The sequence below is a fragment of the Lissotriton helveticus genome, chromosome 4_1 (genome assembly GCF_964261635.1).
Source record: "Lissotriton helveticus chromosome 4_1, aLisHel1.1, whole genome shotgun sequence".
In the NCBI taxonomy this organism is placed as follows: Eukaryota; Metazoa; Chordata; class Amphibia; order Caudata; family Salamandridae; genus Lissotriton; species Lissotriton helveticus.
Window position 1 is genome coordinate 1,049,932,497 of NC_136063.1, and position 23,476 is coordinate 1,049,955,972.

The 23,476-nt window shown below is 45.3% G+C and overlaps 1 protein-coding gene across 3 annotated transcripts in view; it reads right to left on the reverse strand.

Annotated features, from left to right (window-relative positions):
• ICE1 (interactor of little elongation complex ELL subunit 1) overlaps positions 1-23,476 on the reverse strand; it is a 1,011,762-nt gene that overhangs the window by 312,270 nt on the left and 676,016 nt on the right. For all 3 annotated transcript variants that reach the window (XM_078687642.1, XM_078687643.1, XM_078687644.1), the window contains one exon: positions 22,412-22,580. In XM_078687642.1, coding sequence (XP_078543768.1) covers positions 22,412-22,580 — 169 coding nt within the window. The remainder of the gene's footprint in view (positions 1-22,411; positions 22,581-23,476) is intronic.

Consider the following 23,476-nt stretch of genomic DNA (forward strand, 5'->3'; position numbering starts at 1 on the left):
TCTTATGCTACGGCCGTGGCTAACGTTATTAGGTGGGCTTATAACCTTCTCCATGCAAAAGAGGGAACGTTAAGATTCCTGTTGAAAAACGAAACTTTTGATTCAGAAGCTGCTAAACAAACTTTTCTGGGGAATACGACTGTTGTATTTCGAATGGCCAAAATCTGTCCAGACATTTTGCTCACCTGGTCTGTATCACAATTGAAACTTTTTCTTAAATGTTTTACCCCAAAATTGAGCTATGAACTCGATTTTGCACATTGCAATAAACTATCTACCTATAAACCTTTCACAGAATTACTAGAGTACAAACATATCCAGCCGTACATTGGGTTTTCCCTTACGCATAGCGCAAGAAGGGCGATCACAATGTTACGACTAGGCATATTGCCTGTGCAATCTTTTAAATCGAGATGGTCATCAGGAGAATCCTCACTATGTTCTCTTTGCCAAGGGGGTAACCAGACCATCGAACATTTACTATTTGTATGCCCTAATTCTAACGTAGTAATAGCACGTGCAAGATATCTTGATCCAATACATCGCACCTGCAGAATTACAAAGGTAAAAGAACTATTAACAGTGTGTAAACAGCCACCAAATGAACTTGTATGTTATAATTTTTATAAATTTTTAAAATCTTTGTTAATCTTATATTGATCAGTGATGTAAATTTTCTTTTGTTTTTTATTGATTGTTTAATGTTATATTTGTGGTCCTCTGTTGAGTACCAATACAAATAAAAATCTTTTGACTTTGACTTTGGGTGCCTTGTCGACGTTGCCATTTCTTTCACCTCACAGAGGCATGCAAGCTGCAAGGAAAGTGGCATGGTACTAGCGAGGGGGTCCCAGGTTACCCTCTTCAGATTCCAGGCCCTAGGTACCAGGTTACCCTCTTCAGATTCCAGGCCCTAGGTACCCAGGGGGAAGAAGTACCAATTGTGGATTTGTTTTTAGGGAAGAAGCATTGGCACAGGGGACCTGGTTGGCAGGGACCCTGTGCACTACAATCAAAACCACATCAAATACCAGGTAAAATGTGGGGTCAAACCATGTCAAAGGTGGCCCTTATTCACATCCCGGGACACAGCTGTTTCCCTGCGTGCACCAGTCAAGGAAATCTGTGTTTGCTCCCACCTGGTGGGAGTATTTTCAAAACTCCAGCCATGCAAGAGCAAACACTAAGTGCTCCCAGCCAATGGGAGGTTTAAAAAAGCCTACACTGGCTGGGAGCAGATTTTTGATGAGTTCGGGAAACAGATCAAAATATTACTCCCGCCTGGTGGGAGCAACATAAGTCGACCCTGCGCAGCCCCCAATAAGGGTATGGTGTGTCCCCTGGGTGGACTTCAGGGCATCCACCTTCAAGTAACGTGGGCTCTGGAATAAGGGGTCACTGGGGGGGTTAACGGTTCAGGGAGAGGGGCTGCGTGGTCCCTTTCCTCTTTATTTTCAGTAGTTGTCCTGGGGACGGGTGTCCCCAGGGCCAAATAAGGCTCGGGGAGGGAAGCCACACAGCCGATCTCTCCTTTAATAAACAAAAACGTCCGATAGATGGGTTCTAATAAAGCCCATGGAGGGAGGTCAATTGCCCACCTCTTTAAAATAAATAAGGCCCCGGGGGATGGTTTCAAAGGGCCTACTGAGGCACGAGGCGAGAGGACAGAAGCCCCCTTCCCTTAGAAATATATATTGCCCTGGGGGATGGGGTACACAGGGCCATAATGGGGTCATGTGGCCACCCTCCCCTTTAGAAAAAAAAAGGCCTTGGGGGATGGAGTGCCCAGGTCCATGCTAGGTAACCAACCCCCGCTGCACACGACCGAAGGCCATGTGCAGCATGGGGTTGGCCACAGGGCCTGGCGGCAGTCCAGGCTTTGTGGGCAAACCCAGTGCACAGCAGGAGGTTAGATTCACATATGGTAATTAAATACTACTATTTTATTTTTATTTATTTTATTGGATTTGTATTGCGCTCAGCTACCCTCAATGGGTTTCCCGGCGCCAGGGACAGACTGAAGAAAGAGAACAAGCAAGTGCAAAAAAGAGATCACGAAATGAGGAGATCAAAACAGAAAAGTCTTCAATTTTTTGCGAAACGCCAGAAGATTAGTTTCTGTTTTTAACGCCAACGGAAGAGCGTTCCACATCTTAGGTTCAAGATATGCGAACGAACGACCTCCCATTTTAGCCAGTCGGATTCTTGGAATCAAAAGATTGCCATTATTAGATGACCTTAGCGAACGGCCAGGTAGATATGGCTGGACATGGTTCAAGAGGTAAGTAGGAGCAGAACCCTGACGGATCTTGAACAAAAAACACAGTGTTTTGAAGGTCACGCGATCTGAAATTCTCAACCAGTGTAGGTCAAGCAAGGCTTGCATTGCGGACGTTCTCCGTGGAACATTACGCAAGAGGCGAGCGGCTGAATTTTGTACCACTTGGAGTTTGTTAATTGTTGCTTTATCCGCTCCAAGATAAAGCACATTGCCATAGTCAATGCGGGACATCACAAGGGCCTGAACGACAATTCTGCGGGTGGACTCAGGCAGCATCCATAAGATCTTCTGCAGCCAGCGTAAGATGGAAAAACAGACTGCAGCGACCTTAGTCACCTGCTGCCTCATCGAGAGTTTGTCGTCAATCAGGAATCCGAGGTTACGAGCAACAGGCACAGGGGTAGGCAGAGGACCCATATCACAGGGCCAGTGTCTAGAGCCCCACAGATCTTTATGCTTGCCTAATATGATAACCTCGGTCTTATCTCCGTTGAGCTTCAGCAGATGGTCTTGCATCCAAGCAGCAACGTGAGATAGGCCAATTTTGAGGGCAGAGACTTCCTGGGCCCTGCTGCTAGAAAGAGAAAACACAATCTGTGTATCGTCTGCATATGAATATATGGACATACCGGCGTTCTCTACGATGGAAGCAAGAGGTCTGATGTAAATATTAAACAACAATGGGCTTAATATAGACCCTTGAGGGACGCCGTAAGCTGAAGAATGAATTACAGATTCAGCCTTGTTTGAGAAAACCTGAAAGGTGCGCTCATTGAGAAATGAGGCCACCCAGGCAAGCGCTGATCCATCAACACCAAGGGAGCGGAGGGACTCCAAAAGAGTGGAATGAGACACGGTATCGAATGCAGCGCTTAAGTCGAGAAGAATAAGCGCAAAGGTCTCACCGCTATCGATACCGTGTCGGAGTCTCTCGGTCACCCCAAGGAGTGCGGATTCGGTGGAGTAATTAGCGCGAAAGCCTGATTGGGATGGATGGAGATATCCCACGTTTTCAACAAACTCATTGAGCTGAGTGTTGACATGGCGTTCCAATATTTTGGAGCAGGCTGGCAGCAGGGATATAGGCCTAAAGTTGGCTAAATTTGTGGTGTCAGCACCAGATTTTTTGAGCAAGGGGACGACCATGGCATGTTTCCATTCCTGTGCCACCAGAGATTCGGTAAGAGAGATGTTTAATAACCTCATTAAGAATCTCCGTGGTTCAAGGTCTAGTTGTTTTAGTATCTTCATAGGAACTGGGTCCCGAGGAGATCCCGAACGGATACTATTTAGACACGACAGGAAGGAGGAGTCATCAAATGGTAACCAATTGTAAATAAATGCAGTGGGAGAGAAAGAAACACTACAAGAAGGGCCAGGTTGGAGGGAATCAGTTGGCAATGAGAGGGAGGCCAAAGATTGATAGATGCCCTCAACCTTAGATATAAAAAAATCCGCAATGGCATTACATTGTGTGCCATCCAGGGCCGGCAGAGAGGGAGTGGTGTCTGCTCCTGTAAGTTTCTTTACGGTGGCAAAAAGAGTCCGAGGACAGTTTTGTGCAAGGGTAATAGTAGAAGTACTATGTGTTAAAAAAAAAAAAAAAACTAGAAATTCACTGGAAAAAAACCAAAAGGTTAAAATATTGTTATAGTTAGCTAAAATATTTAGTTATGATGTCATGTTTTAAACTCTAGACTCAATGAAATTCACCAGTCATAGCTACAGTTACCTCAAGTTACTATAACTCACCATGCACTGCTAATTACCTCACTCACAATATCTTCTATGATATCACTGAAAATATCACTGCAACACTTGCAGTGAAATTATTGATGAGAAAACTGTTCATGGCAGGGCCGCAAGTTATAGTTACCTTAAGGCATCAATTATAATTACTAGAGATAATTAAGTATAAGTGGTACATTTCAGTGTATCTGAGAGTTTCACCCGTTCAGTTGTAATTTATCATTTCAGCTAACTATAAAGTTGCTTTAACCTTTTTTTTAATGGTTTGGTGTGTGTGGTGTGCATGTGTGTGGGTGTGCGTGTGCGTGTGCATGTGTGTGCGTGTGCATGTGTGTGCGTGTGTGGGGTGTGTGCGTGTGTGGGGTGTGTGCGTGTGTGGGGTGTGTGCGTGTGTGGGGTGTGTGCGTGTGTGGGGTGTGTGTGTGTGGGGTGTGTGTGTGTGAGGGTGTGTGCATGTGTGGGGGTATGTGTGGGGGTGTGTGCATGTGTGGGTGTGTGTGCATGTGTGGGGGTGTGTGGGGGTGTGTGCATGTGTGGGGGGGTGCATGTGTGGGGGTGTGCATGTGTGGGGGTGTGCGCATGTGTGGGGTTGTGTGCATGTGTGGGGTTGTGTGCATGTGTGGGGGTGTGCGCCTGTGTGAGGGTGTGTGCATGTGTGAGGGTGTGTGCATGTGTGGGGGTGTGTGCATGTGTGGGGGTGTGTGCATGTGTGGGGGTGTGTGCATGTGTGGGGGTGTGTGCATGTGTGGGGGTGTGTGCATGTGTGGGGGTGTGTGCATGTGTGGGGGTGTGTGCATGTGTGGGGGTGTGTGCATGTGTGGGGGGTGTTTGTGTGTGTTTGTATGTGTAACACACATAGAGGGAGTAACCTGTTGCTGTTTAAAACAGCATTGCATAAGTCCTAGTACAGACTAAATAATACAATTACCGGCAAACTGAGTAAGGTAGATGAGGGAATAAGACTAAGATGACAAAGTCAACCCGGATATAAAATGTAGTGAGAGCTTTATTACCATCAAATTATATATGTCTGGACCTGGGTGAGGTAGGTTGGCAAGCTATGAATTCTGTTAATCTGTTTACTCGAGCTGTAGATAGAGCCCACGCAGCCATAAGAAGGAAAGTGAATGTACAAGATTCCAATAAATGGTGTGATAGGTTTGATGGAGTACTCTTATGTTTCCTAACAGGAACTAAACAAAAAGCGAATATGGAGTATTTTCTGCCTCATCCGCTACAATTGGTCAGAAAATGATCCATCCTAGCTTTTTGTAATCCTCCTTAGTGGACACAAGGAGATGATGGACAGAGTACTGAAACTTTTCAGACATTCACCCCTAGTCACTGATCTAAGTTGAATCCATCATCCTTCTTTCGCTCACTTCGCCACCCCAGTTCAGACCCAACCATATGCAAATCAGTCTTGACCCTGTTCCTTATGGCAACAGCCCAGCCCGAACTGCCAAGCCAGGTCTTCACTGGACCAGAAACAAGCATCCTGGGACCAGGATAAGGGTAACACCCCTCATCAGCCAGGCTAGCTTGAATCCAGTGGCAAAGTGAGCAAGGGACCCATACTCTGCCAACTTAGGGCAAACAAAGCAAACTCAAAGAGATGATGGATGGAGCGCTGAAACTTTGCAGACGCTCACCCCAGTCACTGATCTGGGTAAAATCCATCATCGTTAGTGGAACATAGGGGAAAATTCACGAGCAACAAGCAAGATTTCTGCAGAGTTCGTGTGTTCGGCATGGAACAATCTTCCAAACCATTTGGAGGAATGATTTAGCAAAATATTAAAAGCAATCAACACAGCTATTTTGTTTTAAAGACGATTTTTCCCAGTGACCAACTTGTTTTATTTTCTCTAGAAAAGGGACACAAAAATGGATTTAATACCCACATTTCTGTGTTTGATATGGCTATATTAATTGCCAAGTAAAGATACCAAGAATTTAAAAAGCTAGTCACGGTATAGTACTTGGCCCTATTTTCTTTTCTTCTGTGGTTTGGGCTTGAGCAGAGAGAACAGCGAATTTTAAGTATGCAAAGTGGTCTGGTTCAAGAATATGGATTGGTCACCTTTTTGATGAGTAATACATGTATAATGATTTTAATTCATCTAACATTTTATTTATTCTAATTCACATTTTGCACGCCAATGGATTTCTTTAATTCGGATTCTGAACTGAACGATGGGCACAAGCGATTAAATGCTACTAGTCATTAGGCTATTCTTAGTTCATGGTCTACCCCCACAATAATACTAATCTTCAAGAAAGGTATCAAAGAAGATCCCAACTGCAGTCTACAAATTTTCTTGACTGAGTACATACTAAAAGTAATTGGTAGAATTTTGATGAGCAGGATTCAATTATAGTCAAAGAAGGCTGGTGTATTAGCAGAAACTTGGTACAGCTTTTGAGCTTAACTACAGATGGTGGAACTGTGCCTGAATCTACACCTGCAGATTGAGAAGTAGAGAATGGCTTCAACTGGGTCCCTTACCGCGCTTTTATTAACCTTAGTTAGGCTTTGTACGGGAAAACAGATAACAATTGTGGAAAATGTGGAAAATTTGGCTTGGAAAGGATCAACCAATTTATTGTTTAAAAAATAGGGTAATCCACGACAATTTTCATAAGGTCAAATTTTTTTTTTTTTTATACATCTGAGGCTCAAAAAGATTATTTAACAATTGTGACTCTCGAAATTATTAGCAGGATGAGTTCACTGGCAAAAGGTCTGTTAAGAGTGAAGGTACTCTGTATGGTTTTATTAAGCAATGCGTCCTACCCCAGTAGGTTTTCATACAGTCCTCTGTGGTACCTTATTGTTTTGTCGACATCAGAGGTGGATTTATATCAGGGTGGGTGGAGGCACTCAATGAGTGAGAGAGACTACTAACCTCTCAATGAAAGCTATGAACTGACTGACATATTAGTAGCGAGTGTTTACTGTTAAAGACCCAGGCCTTTTTGCTTACAACTCTGTAGTACACTTCCTGGGAGCTCTCCACTGTTAACAGTCAATTCAGGCAGCATAAATGGGGTTCTTCATCATGAAAGGAAAATGTATGAAGCACACTTACATTGCGTGTGATATGTGGGTCAGTCATATCTACTTTTGCAGGCAACACAATATGGTGTAATCTCCTTGTGCTAGACTATTGAGGACCAACTTGGACATTTCAGCTTACCTGATGGGTGGGGGGAGGTAGCCAGACGATTCCTTGTGTTTAAGTGCTGGAATCCTCTGTCAGCCTAAAACCCACCCATTTGCTGTTTACCATGTTGTGGACATCACACATGACAACAGCTCTCCTAATCTAGCTGGAAGTGTGACAAGGGAAGAAAAGCCTATGATTTAGGCCAGCATCAGCATGAATGAATGAATGAATGAATGAATGAATGAATAATTTATTGCGTGGTTACTCAAAACCATTGCATTAAAAACATGATACAAAAAATAAACAATTTAAAAGAGAAACGATGCAAATAAAATCTAAAGGGCTAAAGTCCATGGTCTTTCAGTCCAGCATTTTTTTATTTATTTTTTATCTTAGCCGATGGTTGTGTTAGTCTAGGTGCAAGGTGTTATATGCCTCGTCGCAGATTCTTATCTGGTCGCTTAACAGGGAGTAGACATCAGTTTCATGCGGATCTGTTGGACGAATTTACCAAACATGGCCATCTGCTTGACTATGTTCAGTGTGTACAGTTGGTGGACTGCCTCCTTTGCAGTTTGTGTGTCCAGTTGTAGCAAGATTGGGAGAGGAGTTGGCCTAACGGCTAGGGCGCTCGACCTCGGACCTGGGGATCTGGGTTCGAGTCTCGGTAACGACGCCAAAACCCTCCTGTGATTCTGGGCAAATCACTTAATCTCCCCGTGCCTAAAAAATGAATGTGTGTCCTCATGTAACGTAACTGGTGCTATGTAAAGCGCTCTGATACCTGATTCAGTTCGGGTCTAGTTCGCGCTATATAAAACTCTGCAAAAAAATAAAAATAAAAAATAAATAAAAGATGGGCCGCAAAGTAGGAGGTGAGCCAAGGGCTCACGCTTATATTTGCAGAGCCGGCACTCCATGATCGCCGTTCTTGTCGACTCCGTGATATATAATTCTTTGAGAGGTCGAGGGTGTAGTCTGAACGCTAAAATCCTGTGTAAAGCTTGTCGACCCATTGCCTGCGTGAGGTGGAGTTTGGGGTTATGCTCTATGTGGGGGAGGGTTTGGGACTCGTGGAAGCCTCTTTCTGCCAGCGATTCCAAATCCAGGGTACAAGAGAACAGACGAACTTGCTTTTTTATTGTACTTTTGATGGCAGAGTATTTGATTGTCTCAGGGTCCCAATTCTCCAGTGCTAATTTAAGAAGGTCTTTGGTCGCGGCGAGAGTGGCAGACCATGGGTTGCCAAGTTCCAAGAAGATACTTTTCAACACTGCCTTCATTGTATTCTCTTGTGCCGCTGTTGTAAGGTAGAAGTATTTACTCAGCTAGGCCATCTCTTCCAATTTTTGTTGGTTCAAGTTGAATTCTAGTCGCACTAGAGTGTTCCTGGGGCAGGCGGGTAGGTGGAATAACTTTTTATATGCCGTACAGTGTATTTTTTCCAGGTCTTTAGCTAGTTTTCCTGGAAACGCCTGCTGTGCGTAATTAAGGGATGGCATTAATTTTGTCCTCACAACTCTTTGTATGGCCGTTGTTGTGGGGCAATGTAGAGTGGCGTGTATCTTACAGAGGGCGTAGGTGATGCTTTTCCCTTTTGTTTGAATTTTGTGGAGATGAAATCCTGGGCGGCCTGTTTCGCTGAACCAGACTCCCAAGTAGTTGTAATCTTTTGTGCAGTCCAGAGTCAGTTGTCCAAGCCTCCATTTTACTAGTTTTATTTGGGGATAATGCCCAAAAATTACTATTTTGGATTTGGACGGGTTGGCCACCAGCTTATTTTTGACATTGTAAGTTGCCAGTGCCGTGAGTGCTTTTTGTAAGCCTGTTTTGGTATGATCTAGGAGAACCAGTTCATCGGCATATTGCATTAGTTGGATCTTAGCGCCCCAATCCTAGGTGTTGCTAGAGTGGCTCCGGTCAAAGCTTGGCCCATGTCTGCAGTGTATAAATTGAAAAGCAACGGTGCTAAGACGCACCCTTGCTTTAGGCCGCGGTCTGTTTTGATTTTTTCTGTAGCAGAATCGCACAAGAGTTTAATTCTGACCCACGTTCTTAGATACAGGGATTGAATTGCTTTTAGTAGAGCTGGGGTGATGTTGCAGCGTGCCAGCTTCTGCCAGAGGATGGAGCGATCTACTCCACTGAACGCTGCAGAATAGTCAATAAAGCAAGCGAAGAGAGGGAGGCTTTTGCGAGACACAGCTTGTTGGATTAGATATCAGAGGGCAGTTATGTTGTCCACCGTTGATGCGCCGGGTCTAAACCCTGTTTGGAAGAAGGGCAAAAGGCCTTCTGTGCTGACCCAACTTGATAGTTCCGCCAGGAGGGTACTTGCGAAGGCCTTGCCCTCGATGTCCAACAGGGCAATCATGCGGTCCTTTTTTGGATCTTTTGGCCAATACTGTGCCGGTTTTCCGGTAAGCTCTGCGTTTGGCGTTTAGATGTTTGGCGCTCTCTTTAATTGCTGGGATAATTCCAAAGGTATATGGTGAATGTCGGGGGTTATGCTTGTTGTATCTCCTCAGAGCAGTAAGGCTAATTTGCTGGCTAGTCGATCCCATTTTTCGATGGCACCCTTGTTATTCGCGCTAAATGGCCAGCCAGCCCATGTTTTTTTCCATTCGTCAAACGTTTTGGTTGGCGCTGACCCCCATTTGATTCTCCTTGATAGCTTGTGCAATTCTTCTCCATTAGATGCCCCAATGCAGCGTAGCGTGTGACGGGTGTCTGCCGTGAGGTTCAATGTAATTGTTAGGGCGGCATGGTCACTTTGGTTTCGCGGGTGCACTGTGTAGTTCGTCATTAGATTTTGTATTTTTTTGCTTAGTATGATATAGTCTATTGTTGTTTGATTGTTGTATGTAGGGGCAAAGACAGCCCTTGGCTTGATCCTTAAAAACAGAGAGTGTGCTGTTAACAGGTTGTAGGTCTGCATCAGGGCATTATAAGCATCTGTGGCCCTGGAGTGGTTGCTTTTTGTTGTAATGACCCCTATATTGTGTGTGTTCAGGTCCCTAAGGATGATAGCTTCCATTGATGCAAACTGTAAGATCAAAGATTCTATCTGGCTTATCAGCAGGGTCAGTTTATCCTTGGCGCCCCGCCCATAAGAGTTAAAGTAGACGTTGATTAGAAGTATTGGAAGTGGGCCGGTGGTCGTGGAGAGGCCTTTCACAAGGCCCGCCAGAAGCATGTTTGATGTAGTTTTTATTTCTGTGAAATGAATTTTCAACAAGTGCTTGATGTAAATGGATATCCCTCCTGAGGGTCTTCCAAAAATGTTGTCTTTAATGGCTGGTTTCCAATACTCTGCGTACCCCCTTATTGATATTGGTTTTATTGCCCATGTTTCTTGGGTGCAAATTAAGCCTGCTCCTTCCAAGAATGCCAATGCCGCTCGATTTTGCACAAGCTTTGTAATCCCTGCAACATTCCAAGTCATGATGTTCAAACTGCGAATGGTGAGCGCCGAGTTGGTATGCTTTGCTCAGACAATTTTCGGTTGGTATTGAGAGATCTCCTTGCTTGCAGGAGGATCGGTGTTAGGGTCTGGGGTTTAAAGCCCGAGGCAGCCAAGACCAGTCTTTGCTGATGTTCCCCCTAATTGAGCAAGAGTGGGTGCCCTGTCCCAGACTTGTTGTTATTTTGATGAGACTTTCTTGGAAAAACTTGTACTTGTGCCGCCTTTAGTCCCATAGAGAATGGGCTCGACTTGTGTCGCTGAATAGGACAAGGCGTTCATGGATGGCTTCTTTTGAATGTTCTGTTCCTGGCGGGCTAATGGGTACTTCAAGTCGCTGTTTTTTAAGATCATTAGATATTTTGACACAGGCTGGGTCACCATTTTTATATCCTAGCTGTCCAGTAGATTTTGGTTTCTTTTCAAGGCCTCAGCCGTGGCTAGGCTGGTAAAGATTAGCTCTGTGGTCTCATTTGTCTCGTTTGGGCCTGGGGTGAGAAAAGAAACCCCCTCAATGTCCGTTGTTTTTGGCTTTTCTAGACCAGGGATGTTTGCAAAGAGTTTTAGCAGATTGCTGCGGTTAAGAATGTGCCGCTTGCCCTGTGAAACATTTTCAGGGTACAGCAGTATTTTCCGGTCGTAGTGGTTTGTAGATGTCAAATTTTGTAGGGTGTTTTTCTCCTGCAGGACCTTGGCCTTTGTAGAGTTTGGGGTTGCCTGTGCCAGGATGTCCGAACAAGCTTCTACCTGGTTTGATGTAACCACCATCTGCTGCACTGTCGTCTCGGAGCCTGGTCTCGGAGGCCTAAATTTCATCTCACTATTCTCTGTAGGCTCCGTGTTGTCTTGGGATGCCCTGTCGTGGTAGTTTGTTTATATATTTTTGGGGTTTCTTGGTTCCAGCAACTCGTTTTTATGTTCAATGGTTTAGTGAGTAGGGGGCTTTTTAGGTTGGCTTCCCAGGCTCTCCGTGAGTCCTGCTGTCCTTCCCCGACTTGTCCTTGAATTTGATGGGCGTGCCGGCTTTGTTTATGTGGGCTCGTGACCATATGATCTAACTGATGGTCTGAGGTGTGGTCCACGATGGTCGGGTTGATTTCAGGCATAGTTTTGCCCAGGCCTACTATGCTTTTGTCTATGATTTCAGTATTGGTTAAGGTATTGGTCTCATATTGGTCATCGATGTGTACGACGGTCTCCTGTTTTTCAGGCAGCAGCCATTTCCGAATAGAGCCATTGTCGATGGATTTGTTTTTTTCTGTTTGTTCAGGTTTTTTAATTTTTTCCTATTTTTCCGGGAAAGGTGAAGGGTGTCAGGGCTTGCCAGCTTTGGGTTGTTATGATGACCATGGTTGTTATCCGGGTTGGAGCTGGTTTTTGTTCCAGTATTTTCAGCCCTACCTAAAAGCTCGGTCACAGATCTTCTCGTTTCTTGCCCGGATTCTATGTCGCTAATTTGTATCTCTTTTATATTGAGAGGCTCCTTGGTGTTTTGCTAGGAATGTGAGTTGTTCCGTTGCCTGCTGACTTCAGTCTTAAGGTCGTCGATTAGCGTGTTCATTATATCTGGAAGTTTTTCTAAGTTGAGCAATATAGGGCTGCAGCCGCAGCTCTCCGGTTTGGTTATTGATATGGTGTTAGCCTGGGCTCTATGTATTAATGCGTTCAAGTGTTCCAATTTGGAGTCTATCCCTGAAATCAGGCCTGCAACTGTTTGTAGTATGTTTATTTGAGCGTCAAGTTTGTCTGCGTGCATTATTGCCGCGTTTGCCATTGAAATCAGAGCTTCATTAATTAGCGCCAAGTGATTTTCTATTATTGGTGGCTTCTGTTCTTTTTCCACTTCCCCACTTTGAGGACTAAGAATATCTTGTGCGAAATCACTGAGATTTAAGGAATTTGATTCTGATGTTTGTATTGTTTTGCTAATTCTATTTGCTTTGGTTCCGTTGGCTCTATTATCTCCATTGGTTCCATTAGCTGCGGGGCCCAATTGTGTATCCCCTAGTCTTTGAGGGACTGAGCTGAGTGGACTATTATGGATTGGCATAGCTAGTACCGTATTTAAATCTGTTGTTTCTGGTATTCTATCCCCTCGGGAAATAATTATTTCTGGCGAAAGTGGGGTGACTGGGCGTCTTGGTAAGTGGGGTCCTATCAATCTTTCAGTGTCCGTTGGTATGCTGGCGGGTCTGATGGTCTCTCCCGTGCGTGATAGGAATGGTGGGCACACTGCCCCCCTGGATTCATTAGGTACTATGTGGTACAGGGAGTCTCTTATATCTCTGTTGCCGTCTGTGCAAGATGTTCTCTTTATAGTGCTGAGACTGGTCCTGTTGGCCTTAGGTTCGTCTAAGCTGGAAGCCTTTCCTGGTGAGGTTGCGGGTGCTGGTACTATTTGTGTGTCTCCTATTTGCTGGTCCTCCTTGGGGCCTGGTCCAGGTTTGGAGCTCCCTCTTCCTAGGGGGTAGAGCAGCTTTGCTTTTTGCCGTCTTGCTGATTTGTGGGGGCGTGGCTTCTCTTGATGTTGGACTAGGTTTGAATTTCTTGTCCTCATGGTTGTGTGCACTTGCTGCGTGAGGCTTTGACCTCGTTTTAAGTTCTGCCTTGCGTCTCCTGGTTGCCGCGTGTGAATGGCTTTGCAATTGCAACTGCGTTAAAGAGGTGTCTTGTGATTTCCTGTTGACTCAAGGCAAGGTGGTGGTTGTCACACCACCACACCACCCCTCCGCGCTAATATCGCTAATAGTGCTAGTGTTATGGGTCGTGAGTCACAGGTCCGGCCGCGTTGTGGCTGCGATGTGACTGTGACTGTGGTCTGGGGTGACGGTGTTGGGAGTACTTCACCACTCTATGGAGATTACTAGCAGCTTTGGTCGCGCTGGGCAGTTGTGGGTCCCTGCATCAATGCTGACTGCCTCTGCTGTCAGCCTTTGCCGCACTGGGAGAGTGCCTGCTGCCTCACAATCGTGTCCAGACAGAGAGGCTGCGTTTCTGTCCGTAATGACAGGCTGTGCTTGCGATCTTCCGCCGTCAAAGCCAAGGCCAACCCCCCGTCCTCAGCCCCATACCCCCCCCCCCCGCCGCCTGCACCAGGGCGTCAGAGGGAGAGCAAAGTTAGCAAGGTTCGCTTTTCCACTGGCCACTGTCAGAGGGGATTGGAGCAAACTCTAGTGTCAAATCGGAGTGCGGAGAGTCCACAAATGCCTGGGGCTGTGTGGCAGTGTTGCGATAGACCACACTGAAAGTTTCCTGCTAGCTGCTTCGGTGGATTGGATCAGAATTGAGTATTGAGGCGGTCGGCGGGCGGGCGAGGCAGGGTAAAGCGGCTGGGGTGGGAGGAAGCCAGAGAGCCGTGCAGGAGACCAAACCAACAGATCCCGGCCCCAATCTCGGCCAATCTCGATCCCCGGCTTGCCTTTTACAGCTCGGATGCAGCCCAGTTCGACCCGCGCCTCTGCTGTTCCCCGGTTGCTCACCCTGTTCGCTGTGGTTTCTCCTGCAGTGTTTGGTTACTTGAAGGTGGCGTTGTTTTCTCCGCACACGGGGCACCAGCTCTGGGTTCTGGGCACCACTGCCGCTGCCGCCTGCTACACTCTGCTCCCCAGCTCCTTGCACGACGTTTCCGCGTTCGGCTGACTGCAAAACCCGGTGTGGACTCCGTCAGTCAGTGCATGTATCTTGTATCAACTCTCAGCCCAGTGCCGCCCAGCCAAAGATTGCCACACTGGAGCCTTGCACTGCCCTGCCGCTCCTAGGACACCTATGGGCTCTAAACAGCTCCAAACAGTTCCGGAATTGCAGCGAGCGGCAACCTGCATCGTCAATTAGGCACCTGCTGCACTCAGGGGCATTGGGGACACCTGGGGGCACCAGGGACCTCCCGCCGCACCAGAAAGTGATTTGCGGCTCTTGCCCGATAAAAGGGTTTGCGGCTCCCGCCTCACTAGATCACTGCACTCAGCTGCCGCACAGATAACATATATGCGGCTCCCAACGGCTCCACACGCCGCGATGCAGGGCTTGCGACTCGCGGCTCTCCTCTCTCCAGTAGCGACCCCGTTTGAAGAGGGTTGCTGCAGCAGGGGTGCTCGGTTCAGCTCGCGGCACGCGGGGGCGGTCCCAAGAGTGCAGAAGTGTGCAGAAGAAAGCGCTTGCCCCCGGCCCCTACACTGGCAGGTTCGGCGTTTCAGACGCCCGTCTCAGTTGCAGTAGAAAGAGGACTCCAAAAACAGTGAACCAGCATCAGCATTTAAAAGAACTGAATGTCTTTGGCACTTTTAAAAACTATGACCACTTTGGTTTTCTCTGGAAGCCCTCTAAGACTATTAACAGGATCGACGGATGGTCTGCTGAGACTCGTTCCAGTTTGGGAGGAATAATGGGTAGGGAGGAGTGACACAGAAGGGGGAAGCCTGTTTGTACAATTTGTAAGACCCAACTATGAAACTGTGCAGATGGCAAACAAAGGAGGATTCGCTGAATACTGCCTTTCACTGGATGGACATGCACCACTAAGGGCACACCAAACCCGTGAGGTGGCAGCTGTTGCAGGGGAGGAGAAGTTGGAAGACAGATGCCCCTGTTGTCCGGAAGTTGTCTGCTGGTGCCATATCTGTGGTCCTGAAAGGACCAGGCTGACTGTGGTGTCTAAGGCTGGGAAGGCTGTGTCGGTCTAAATGCTAGTCCCTTGAACAGCCCCTGCATTTCCAGAACTGGTGGGAAAATTGTTCAGCAGGTGTGAGCAGCCCTAAGTTAAGTTACGTTAAGCTCTGCTGTCCTTGAAGCTTTCTAAACCTGAGTTCGCTTTCTCCCCAAAGATGCAAGACTCATCAAAATACATGTCCATTACAACAGAGGCCCCTAGATCCTCCAGGATCGCTAACAAGATCTCAGTAGCCATGTCCAAAACTGCTTAAGTGTATAGGCCCAACAGACCAGTCAAGCTGACAATACAGTACCAAGATGGCAGAGGAAAGCATGCATTTGCCTAAGTGACAATCCGCTTGGATTCCCTCTCCGGAGAAGTTATCAGAAACAAGTTAGGATTTACCTTGCTAGTTTAGGCCTGTGCAATAAGGCTCTCCGGGGCAGAGTGCTTGGTGGGAATTCGGTCACCAGGCACCAGTCTATGACACCTGGAACCCTTTTACAGGAGGGCATCAATATGGTTTTAGCTGGGTAGTCATCAGGGTATCTGTGAGGGTATCATTAAGGGAGCAAAAACTTGAATATATCTTCTCCTGGCTGTAGGATCAACATTGATCTCAGAGCCCAAGAGTACGTCTGTACCAGCATCAGTACAGACCCAGCAACTGATTCAGAGGGGGCAGACAGCACCATGGAATGACAACAACTGCAACCCGACTTGAGACCCCGGGGCCTTCTTTGGGCCTTAAGGTGCACCAGAGGGAGCTGGAAGTGCACTGGAAATTTGCCTCCTTAAAGGCCTCTGCTGAGGTGTTGATGATGGCTGGGGAACTCTGGGCATGCTGCAACCAACTGAAGGGTTGGCTGCATGGCCAGTGACCTTGAAGGAATGCAACTAATTTCTCCTTGCACCTTCCCTCTGGAGTCTGAGTAGCTGGACGGGCTTGAGTCCAACTCTGCTTTTTTGCTTGCATTTGCACTTCAGTGGGAGCATCGTTCTCTAGCACGTCTGGAATCGCGTTGAAAAGACACAGAAAGAATAGAACTGACGTCAGGGGGCTCGGTTGGAAGCACTTATAAGCAGCTCTGCTCTGTAAATTTCAGGGTGGAAAGGAGCCAGCACGGAACCGCAAACGGCCTCCTAGAGGCACACAAGAGTACTGCTACAAAATTCTCCAGATCCAGTCAAGCACCTAAGTGAAAGAAGCTTCGGATTTATTTGATAATCTAGAAAAAGGCGGTCAACCTTCTGGGCCTTCAACCAGCAGCAACCAATCAAGAAAAGAAACACTCAAAGACAAATTTATAAAACTTGAAAGACTGAGAAAAACTGAAAACGCGAGGTGGTGGGACAGCGCCACACTCAAGCAATATCTAAGATTAAACAGAGTCCCTAGGGGACTCCGATCACAAATATTCCCAACCTTCGACGATCTAGACGACGATCTACTCGGCAGATGGGAAGAGGCCTTAACCATCAACCCAAAAACTCTGATTGACATCCTTATTGAAAGCGCGGAGAGAAAAGTGTGCAAATTGCAAGCCGAAATTCTAACAGTAGAAAAAGAAATCCAAGACTTCAATCTCAAAGAAACCACAGAGAAAAACTACGCTATACTGAAAGACATCCTTAACACGCATCAGAAAGAAATTAAGGAGCGGAAGAGTAGACAACTGAAACGTGACGAAGCAGACTACAGAGAAGGAAGGGTCTTCACGTTTGCTCGGAAATACGATCAACTAGTCAAGAAAACGAAATACTCTGAAACTACCAGGGGTACAGAAACTGCGTCCAATACGTCTAGCTCCTCCTCCATCAACACCATCCCCAGCGAGATCGAAACTGAGTCGGACAGAAACACAAACGCCTCTAATTTTTTCGGCGAAATCTTAACCATCAGACGGGAGAAAAGGACCCAACAACGGCAGAACTCCACAAAAAAAACAGAAGGGGGAAACGAGCAGGGAAAGGAGGAATACCGCAGAAAACTGAGATCAGGAGACACTCGCAGATGAGCCAAGACACTCAAGAGGTACAAGTGGTTAACCTTTCCAGCAAGACCTTGTCCCAAGAGATGACGACCGTGCTCAGTAGAGGCCTGAACTTTAACCCTAAAGACAGGGGTGATCCATGTAAAATCAAGATTGACTTATTCAAGTTTGTACGACGATTGAAACTCAAGAAACACTTTGCACACAATCCCAAGACAATGCATACCAGGGATAGAACCAACATGATCCTTACTGAAGGGATGCAAACCATACAAGAAATCAAGGACACACACCTTCTCATGACCCTGGACGAGACTCATGAACAATCCCTGACATATGAACAACTCTTACAAGACCTAGGGATAGAGGATGACAATACTCAATCTAGCAATCTTAAATGCAATTCCAAATGGACGCCCAATTTACCAGCGGGAAATCCGATCGACACCTTCCATACATTAGTCCTCGAAGACCTAGAAGGTTTTGAAATCAAGACACAGAAACAACATAGACAAAAAAGCGGAGACAACTTAACCAGAAGCGAACGGATAGCTTTAAAGACACTTACCCTTGACAGGGAACTAGTCATAAAAGAAGCAGATAAAGGCGGGAACGTCGTTATCATGGACCGAAAAGACTATGAACTGGAGATAACCGCCCAACTCAATCACTCCACATGCTATACTGCTATAAAGAGCAATCCGATAGAAACCATAACTACCAGAATCAATAACCATCTCAAAGAGTGGCATGGGGCAGGACTCCTAAGTGATGAAGAGGCCCTATACCTTAAAGTCAACAAACCCATGGCCCCATGGTTCTACACATTACCTAAGATCCACAAACCAGCTGCCTTCCCGCCAGGCAGACCAATAATATCCGGAATAGGTGGACCGACCGAGAGACTGGCGGAATATGTGGACATTTTCCTCAATCCACTTGTCAAAAATCTTCCTTCATACATCCAGGATACTAAACATGTCCTGAGTATCCTCAGCGACATGCAATGGCAAACGGGCATGACCTTAGCCACGTTGGATGTGGTGTCACTTTACACCTCAATAGACCCGGACAAAGGTCTAGTGGCGGTCTCTAAATATCTTGATACAAGACCAGCCAACTTGTGGCAACACACCAAAATGATATCTACCATGATGGAGCTCATCCTAAAAAATAACTACTTTATGTTCAACCAGAAATGGTACAGGCAAACTAAGGGGGTAGCCATGGGCTTGAGGTTTTCCCCCTCTTTTGCGAATCTCTACATGGGCACATTAGAAACCACCTGGATCTGGAGCATCAATGGAGCAGCATGGATAGATTCAATAGTGTATTGGGGACGATACATTGATGACTGCTTACTAATCTGGTCTGGCACACAAGTGAAATTACAAGCATTCTTTGACTACCTCAACATGAACGACATGGATATGAAGTTCACATGCAACTGCAGCACCAGTAGAGTCACTTTTTTGGATTTAGAAATCTATGTACACAATGACACACTCCATACCAAACTCTACCGAAAAGAAACAGCGTGCAATGCAATACTAAGAGCAGATAGTGCGCACCCAAAACATCAGATTGACACCATACCCTATGGTGAATGTGTCAGAGCACGCAGAAACTGTAGCGAAGATGGAGAATTCCTCAATTGCATAGAGGATATGCGTACACGCTTCCACAAACGTGGCTATAATCAACAAGTTGTCAACCAGGCAGTCAAAAGGGCGAAAAAGTTGGACCGCAACAGTACTCTATTAGTGAAAACCAAACCGACTGTCAAGAACCAAGAGACAAGATTGATCATAGACTATAATGATATCAGCCCGGTGATTAAAAAGAGTATCAACAGGCATTGGAATGTCCTCTTGGCTGACAAAACTCTAGCCACATGTATCAGCTCCAGACCTAGGATTACATACAGAAGAGGAAAAACACTACGGAACAGACTTAGCCCCACGGTCTTGCCATCCAATCACCCTAACACATGGTTCACCCCGCACACCAAGGGATTCTACAATTGCGGTGGTTGCGGTGTTTGTAGATGGGCTAAAAACAATACGAAACACTTCCAAGGCTATCACAAACAAAAATATGACATCAAGGACAACATTAATTGTAACACGAAATTCGTGGTGTACATCCTGGAGTGCACATGCCGCACTCAATACGTGGGCAGCACGATTCGACCTTTGAAAGAGCGCATTGGGGAACACGCCAGAGCCATGCACCAACAGGACCCACGTTACCCCATGGCTCTACACATAGCAACGTGTGCCAGCCAATCTAAATACAAAAAATTCGAGTTCTATGGGATTGACACTGCTAAACCAAATGTACGGGGAGGAAATAGAGAACTCCGTCTACGCAGGCTAGAAGCAACCTGGATTATGCGTCTGCACACTGTAAAATACGGTCAGAACTTTGATTCAGAGCTACAATACTTTCTCAATCCCTGAGCTCATAGAATACTGTATCCCCTGTCAAGTTTTCCACTGTTACTCTGCCATCCAACATCTGTGCAGAGCAGTTCGCGCCCTTGCCTCTCAGCGTTTTCTTAAGAGACTTTGAGCTCCAATACACTGTATCTATCCTATATACACACTGTGTATGAGTACCAATTGTGGCTACATATCTCCACTTTAACTTTATTACACGGTCTAGAGACAGTTATTATTTGTTTGCTAATGTAATATACATCTCTCTTTATTTACCCCTTTTTTCGGATATATTTTTTTAATATCACGTTCTTTAATGACATCATATTTGTACAAACATGATCCCTTCTCTCACGATCACGGCATGTTACGGTTAGCGTTATAGCCCCAAGTCGTTTATACTCACTTCCGGGTTTGACGGCGCATGCGCACCATTGCGGAAGATTACTTCACTAGCCATGGAGACTCCATTCCCTTTGTAGACACTTCCTGCATGGATTAACACAATAACCGACTACCGAAGGTAAGGACATTTTACGTCTGTCCTGATCCTGACCCCACGGCCTTAGCTTCCTAGAGGCTTTAATGAACGGGCACTTTCCTTCTTCACTCCTACCGGTTACCGATGACAGTCGTACCCGACTGCTCCACCTGAAGTTACCAGTTCTTCCCCGATTTTTGTACACGAACTACCGTGTCTACCACTTTACCCGGTGAGTTGACACCGGCCTCGACCGTCTTTAGATTAATGTGGGCGGATGTGAGATATGGTTTTACTGATTTTCCTCCCATTCTGCTTTTATTTCTACAGTTTATGACTCAGCACGCCATTTCACAGGTATTTACACATATCTGGTGATATTTTCCTGCCCCCACATCCTTAACCGCCAACGGCTATGCCGTACACTTGTGCACCGGGATCATGTTTTAAAAAGAAAACGATGTATCCATTGTTGTTTTTGTTCTCTATGTGCTTTAGAGCAATTTGATAACGTGAGATCGTGATATGACGAGATGTTTAGCCGTGTTGCTACTGCAATCCAGGAATGCATGTTTATTTCCATATCGAGTTTATGTACTTGATCTCGTTTTTATAGAGACATTTTTAATGTCATCAAGCTTGATACAACATAGCTATACTCCTGTTCACACATTTGAATGTTTAAGGCTCACCATTTACCGGTTATTATCTGCTATGTACGATATCATTGTGGCTTTTCATGGACACCATGTATTTTTTCAACCTAAGCTGTCACCCTTTGCATGCTAATTTTCACATGAGCTAGTTATAGAATATGTCTTGGATCAGTTTTGCTGACATTGGACCTGATTAGGACACTTGCCCTCACCCCCGTGCCATTTTACCTCGACCTGAACGCACAAAGCTTTTTCTTCAGTTATTATCACTTTGGGCACCACCTGCCCTTGTTTTGCTTTACCTTTTAGAATATAAACATCCTGAATCTTTTCACTCCAGAATATCCCCATAGGTTCTTTTCGGACTGTCCTAGCTGGGCAATTTATCCATGATTCTTCATGTTCGTCCTCCGTATACCAATCGCTGGGAGGTGACAGTAATTTTTATTTCCGTAAGAAACTTCTTCCTGTGTCCATTGTTGCACTATGACTCACCATTTTAATCTCATATCACCTTTATTTATTCCTCACTGAGCACTCGTTTTATTTTATTTTATATATTATTTTGTTGCACATGGCATGTAAATGTGCACATGAAATTTTGGTTCCCGCGGCTTTTTCTAATGTGTTTTACTTTGTGAACTACCCGTGTGTATTTTTCAAAAATGCTTAAAATATGTTTTACAGCCCTGATGATTCACAGGCTTCGTCCTGCTTGATGAAACACGTGTCGGCTGGCGTCTGTATATTCTACAAGGAGAATCACAAAGTTTTCACCAAACCATCAGTGTCATCTATGTTTGTCCTGTATACATTGATACCTAATTGCTTATCTAACGTGTGCACAGTTACTGTTTGTATGTTACATGATGTTCAGGCACCTCATGCCTAAACATTAGCTAGAGGTTACAGGGTTTTCCTCTATACTGTCTGCACCGTTGTATCTCATCGCCTCCATCACCATAATCCACCCGCACTGTTTGAGCGCCCCTTACCTGCACATACCAAACCCACAGCAGATCAGACAAGCACCTAAGTGATGTTCTAAGGTGAGGAATGTAGTCTATCAAGGTTCCAGTGGAATCAATGCAAAGTAATGGCAGCTGCAGCTCTCTCTTACAGGAAGAGGTCTTTCACACAGTTCAACAATTTACAATGAATAAAGAACTTTCAATGTTGCAGGAGAAGATGGGTTTCTTCCAACAGATACCTTCAATTACTGCTTTTAAAGACTGTGATCGAAAATGATCTAAAGCCTCCATCTCTGGTAAAGGAAAGAGAATTTATGTAGGCTACTAAATGTATTGCTCAAGTACAAGCTAAAAATGCAAAAAGAGCATACTTTTGGGGTTTAGTATCCATTTTCTGAAGTTTCTCTGTAGGTTAGATGGGACAAACTAAAAACCACAGTTCCTCCGAAAGAAAAACAACATAGTTTGCACAACCTCACAGATTCATTGCTGTTAGCAGTAACTAAATATTGAACAAAAGAAACATTCACGTTTAAGATGGAAAGCATATCTTATACCTTCTTTTAGTATATTGTAACAAAAAAGGCGTGCTCTTTCCAAGTCTCCAAGTTGTCGACAAATGCCCACATAGACTCTGCAGAGAGCCTGAAGATGATTATTTTCCAGAGACATCATTTCACCTTTCAATTTCTTCACTATTGCATGTAGCACAGGTTCTGCTAAATCCTGCAATCAAGCATATCAGATCGGTTTTGAAAGACAATCAGAAATTGCAAATGAATTTAGCAGTTTAAAAGTTAAGAATTGTGTATTAAACAAAACGACTGTTCGAATAAACTAAGTAAAAAAAGCTGAACAACATACTCCAATTTCCTCAGGCTCCCTTCATATAACTTGGAAAGCTAGTCTCTTTCACCCAAGTACTTTGATCGGCAATATACAACGTTAAAGAAATGAACAATCACAACTGAGGTTCCACACTACAGTACAGTCCTCAGCTCAAAAGCACCTCCTTACCATTCCCCTACCTCAGTCCTATTTCTACATGAAAAGCACCTAAAATGCATTTCACCAGTTTACTGAAACATTGTTTAATCTGAAACAAGACTTGTATCTGGATGAATAATGTTCAATGTTTGTGTTTGCTTCAGTAGCAAGGAAATTGATACTTAGTAAGTCCCAGGAATAGAACTTTGAAAGTATCTAGTGACTTAGAGTTCCTGGATGCCCCCCCCCCCCCCAATGCATGTCTGCTGAGCACATCTGTTTACCCATTCTGAAGTCTTGGAAGCTGGAATGTTGTGAAACTGATGGGTCTCAATGACAAGACAATAGATCTCGCCCCACAATGTGTTTCTCTAACACCGCCATGCCAGGGAGCCTACTGAGTCAGCAAAATATACACTTTCCAGTCTCTTTATGTCTGAAACCATTGATCTGTCACATCCATCTGCAAAGGACGCCTGAAATCAGGCAGGCATTAAGGAACAGGAACAAGCAGGAGGGAGCTTTACTTAACATCTGATGGGCAGCTGCTTTCCACCGAAGACAATCTGTCTTCTAAACCACTACTCCATCACATTAGGATGATCTGGACTGACTGCCAATCTGATTTCATCTTG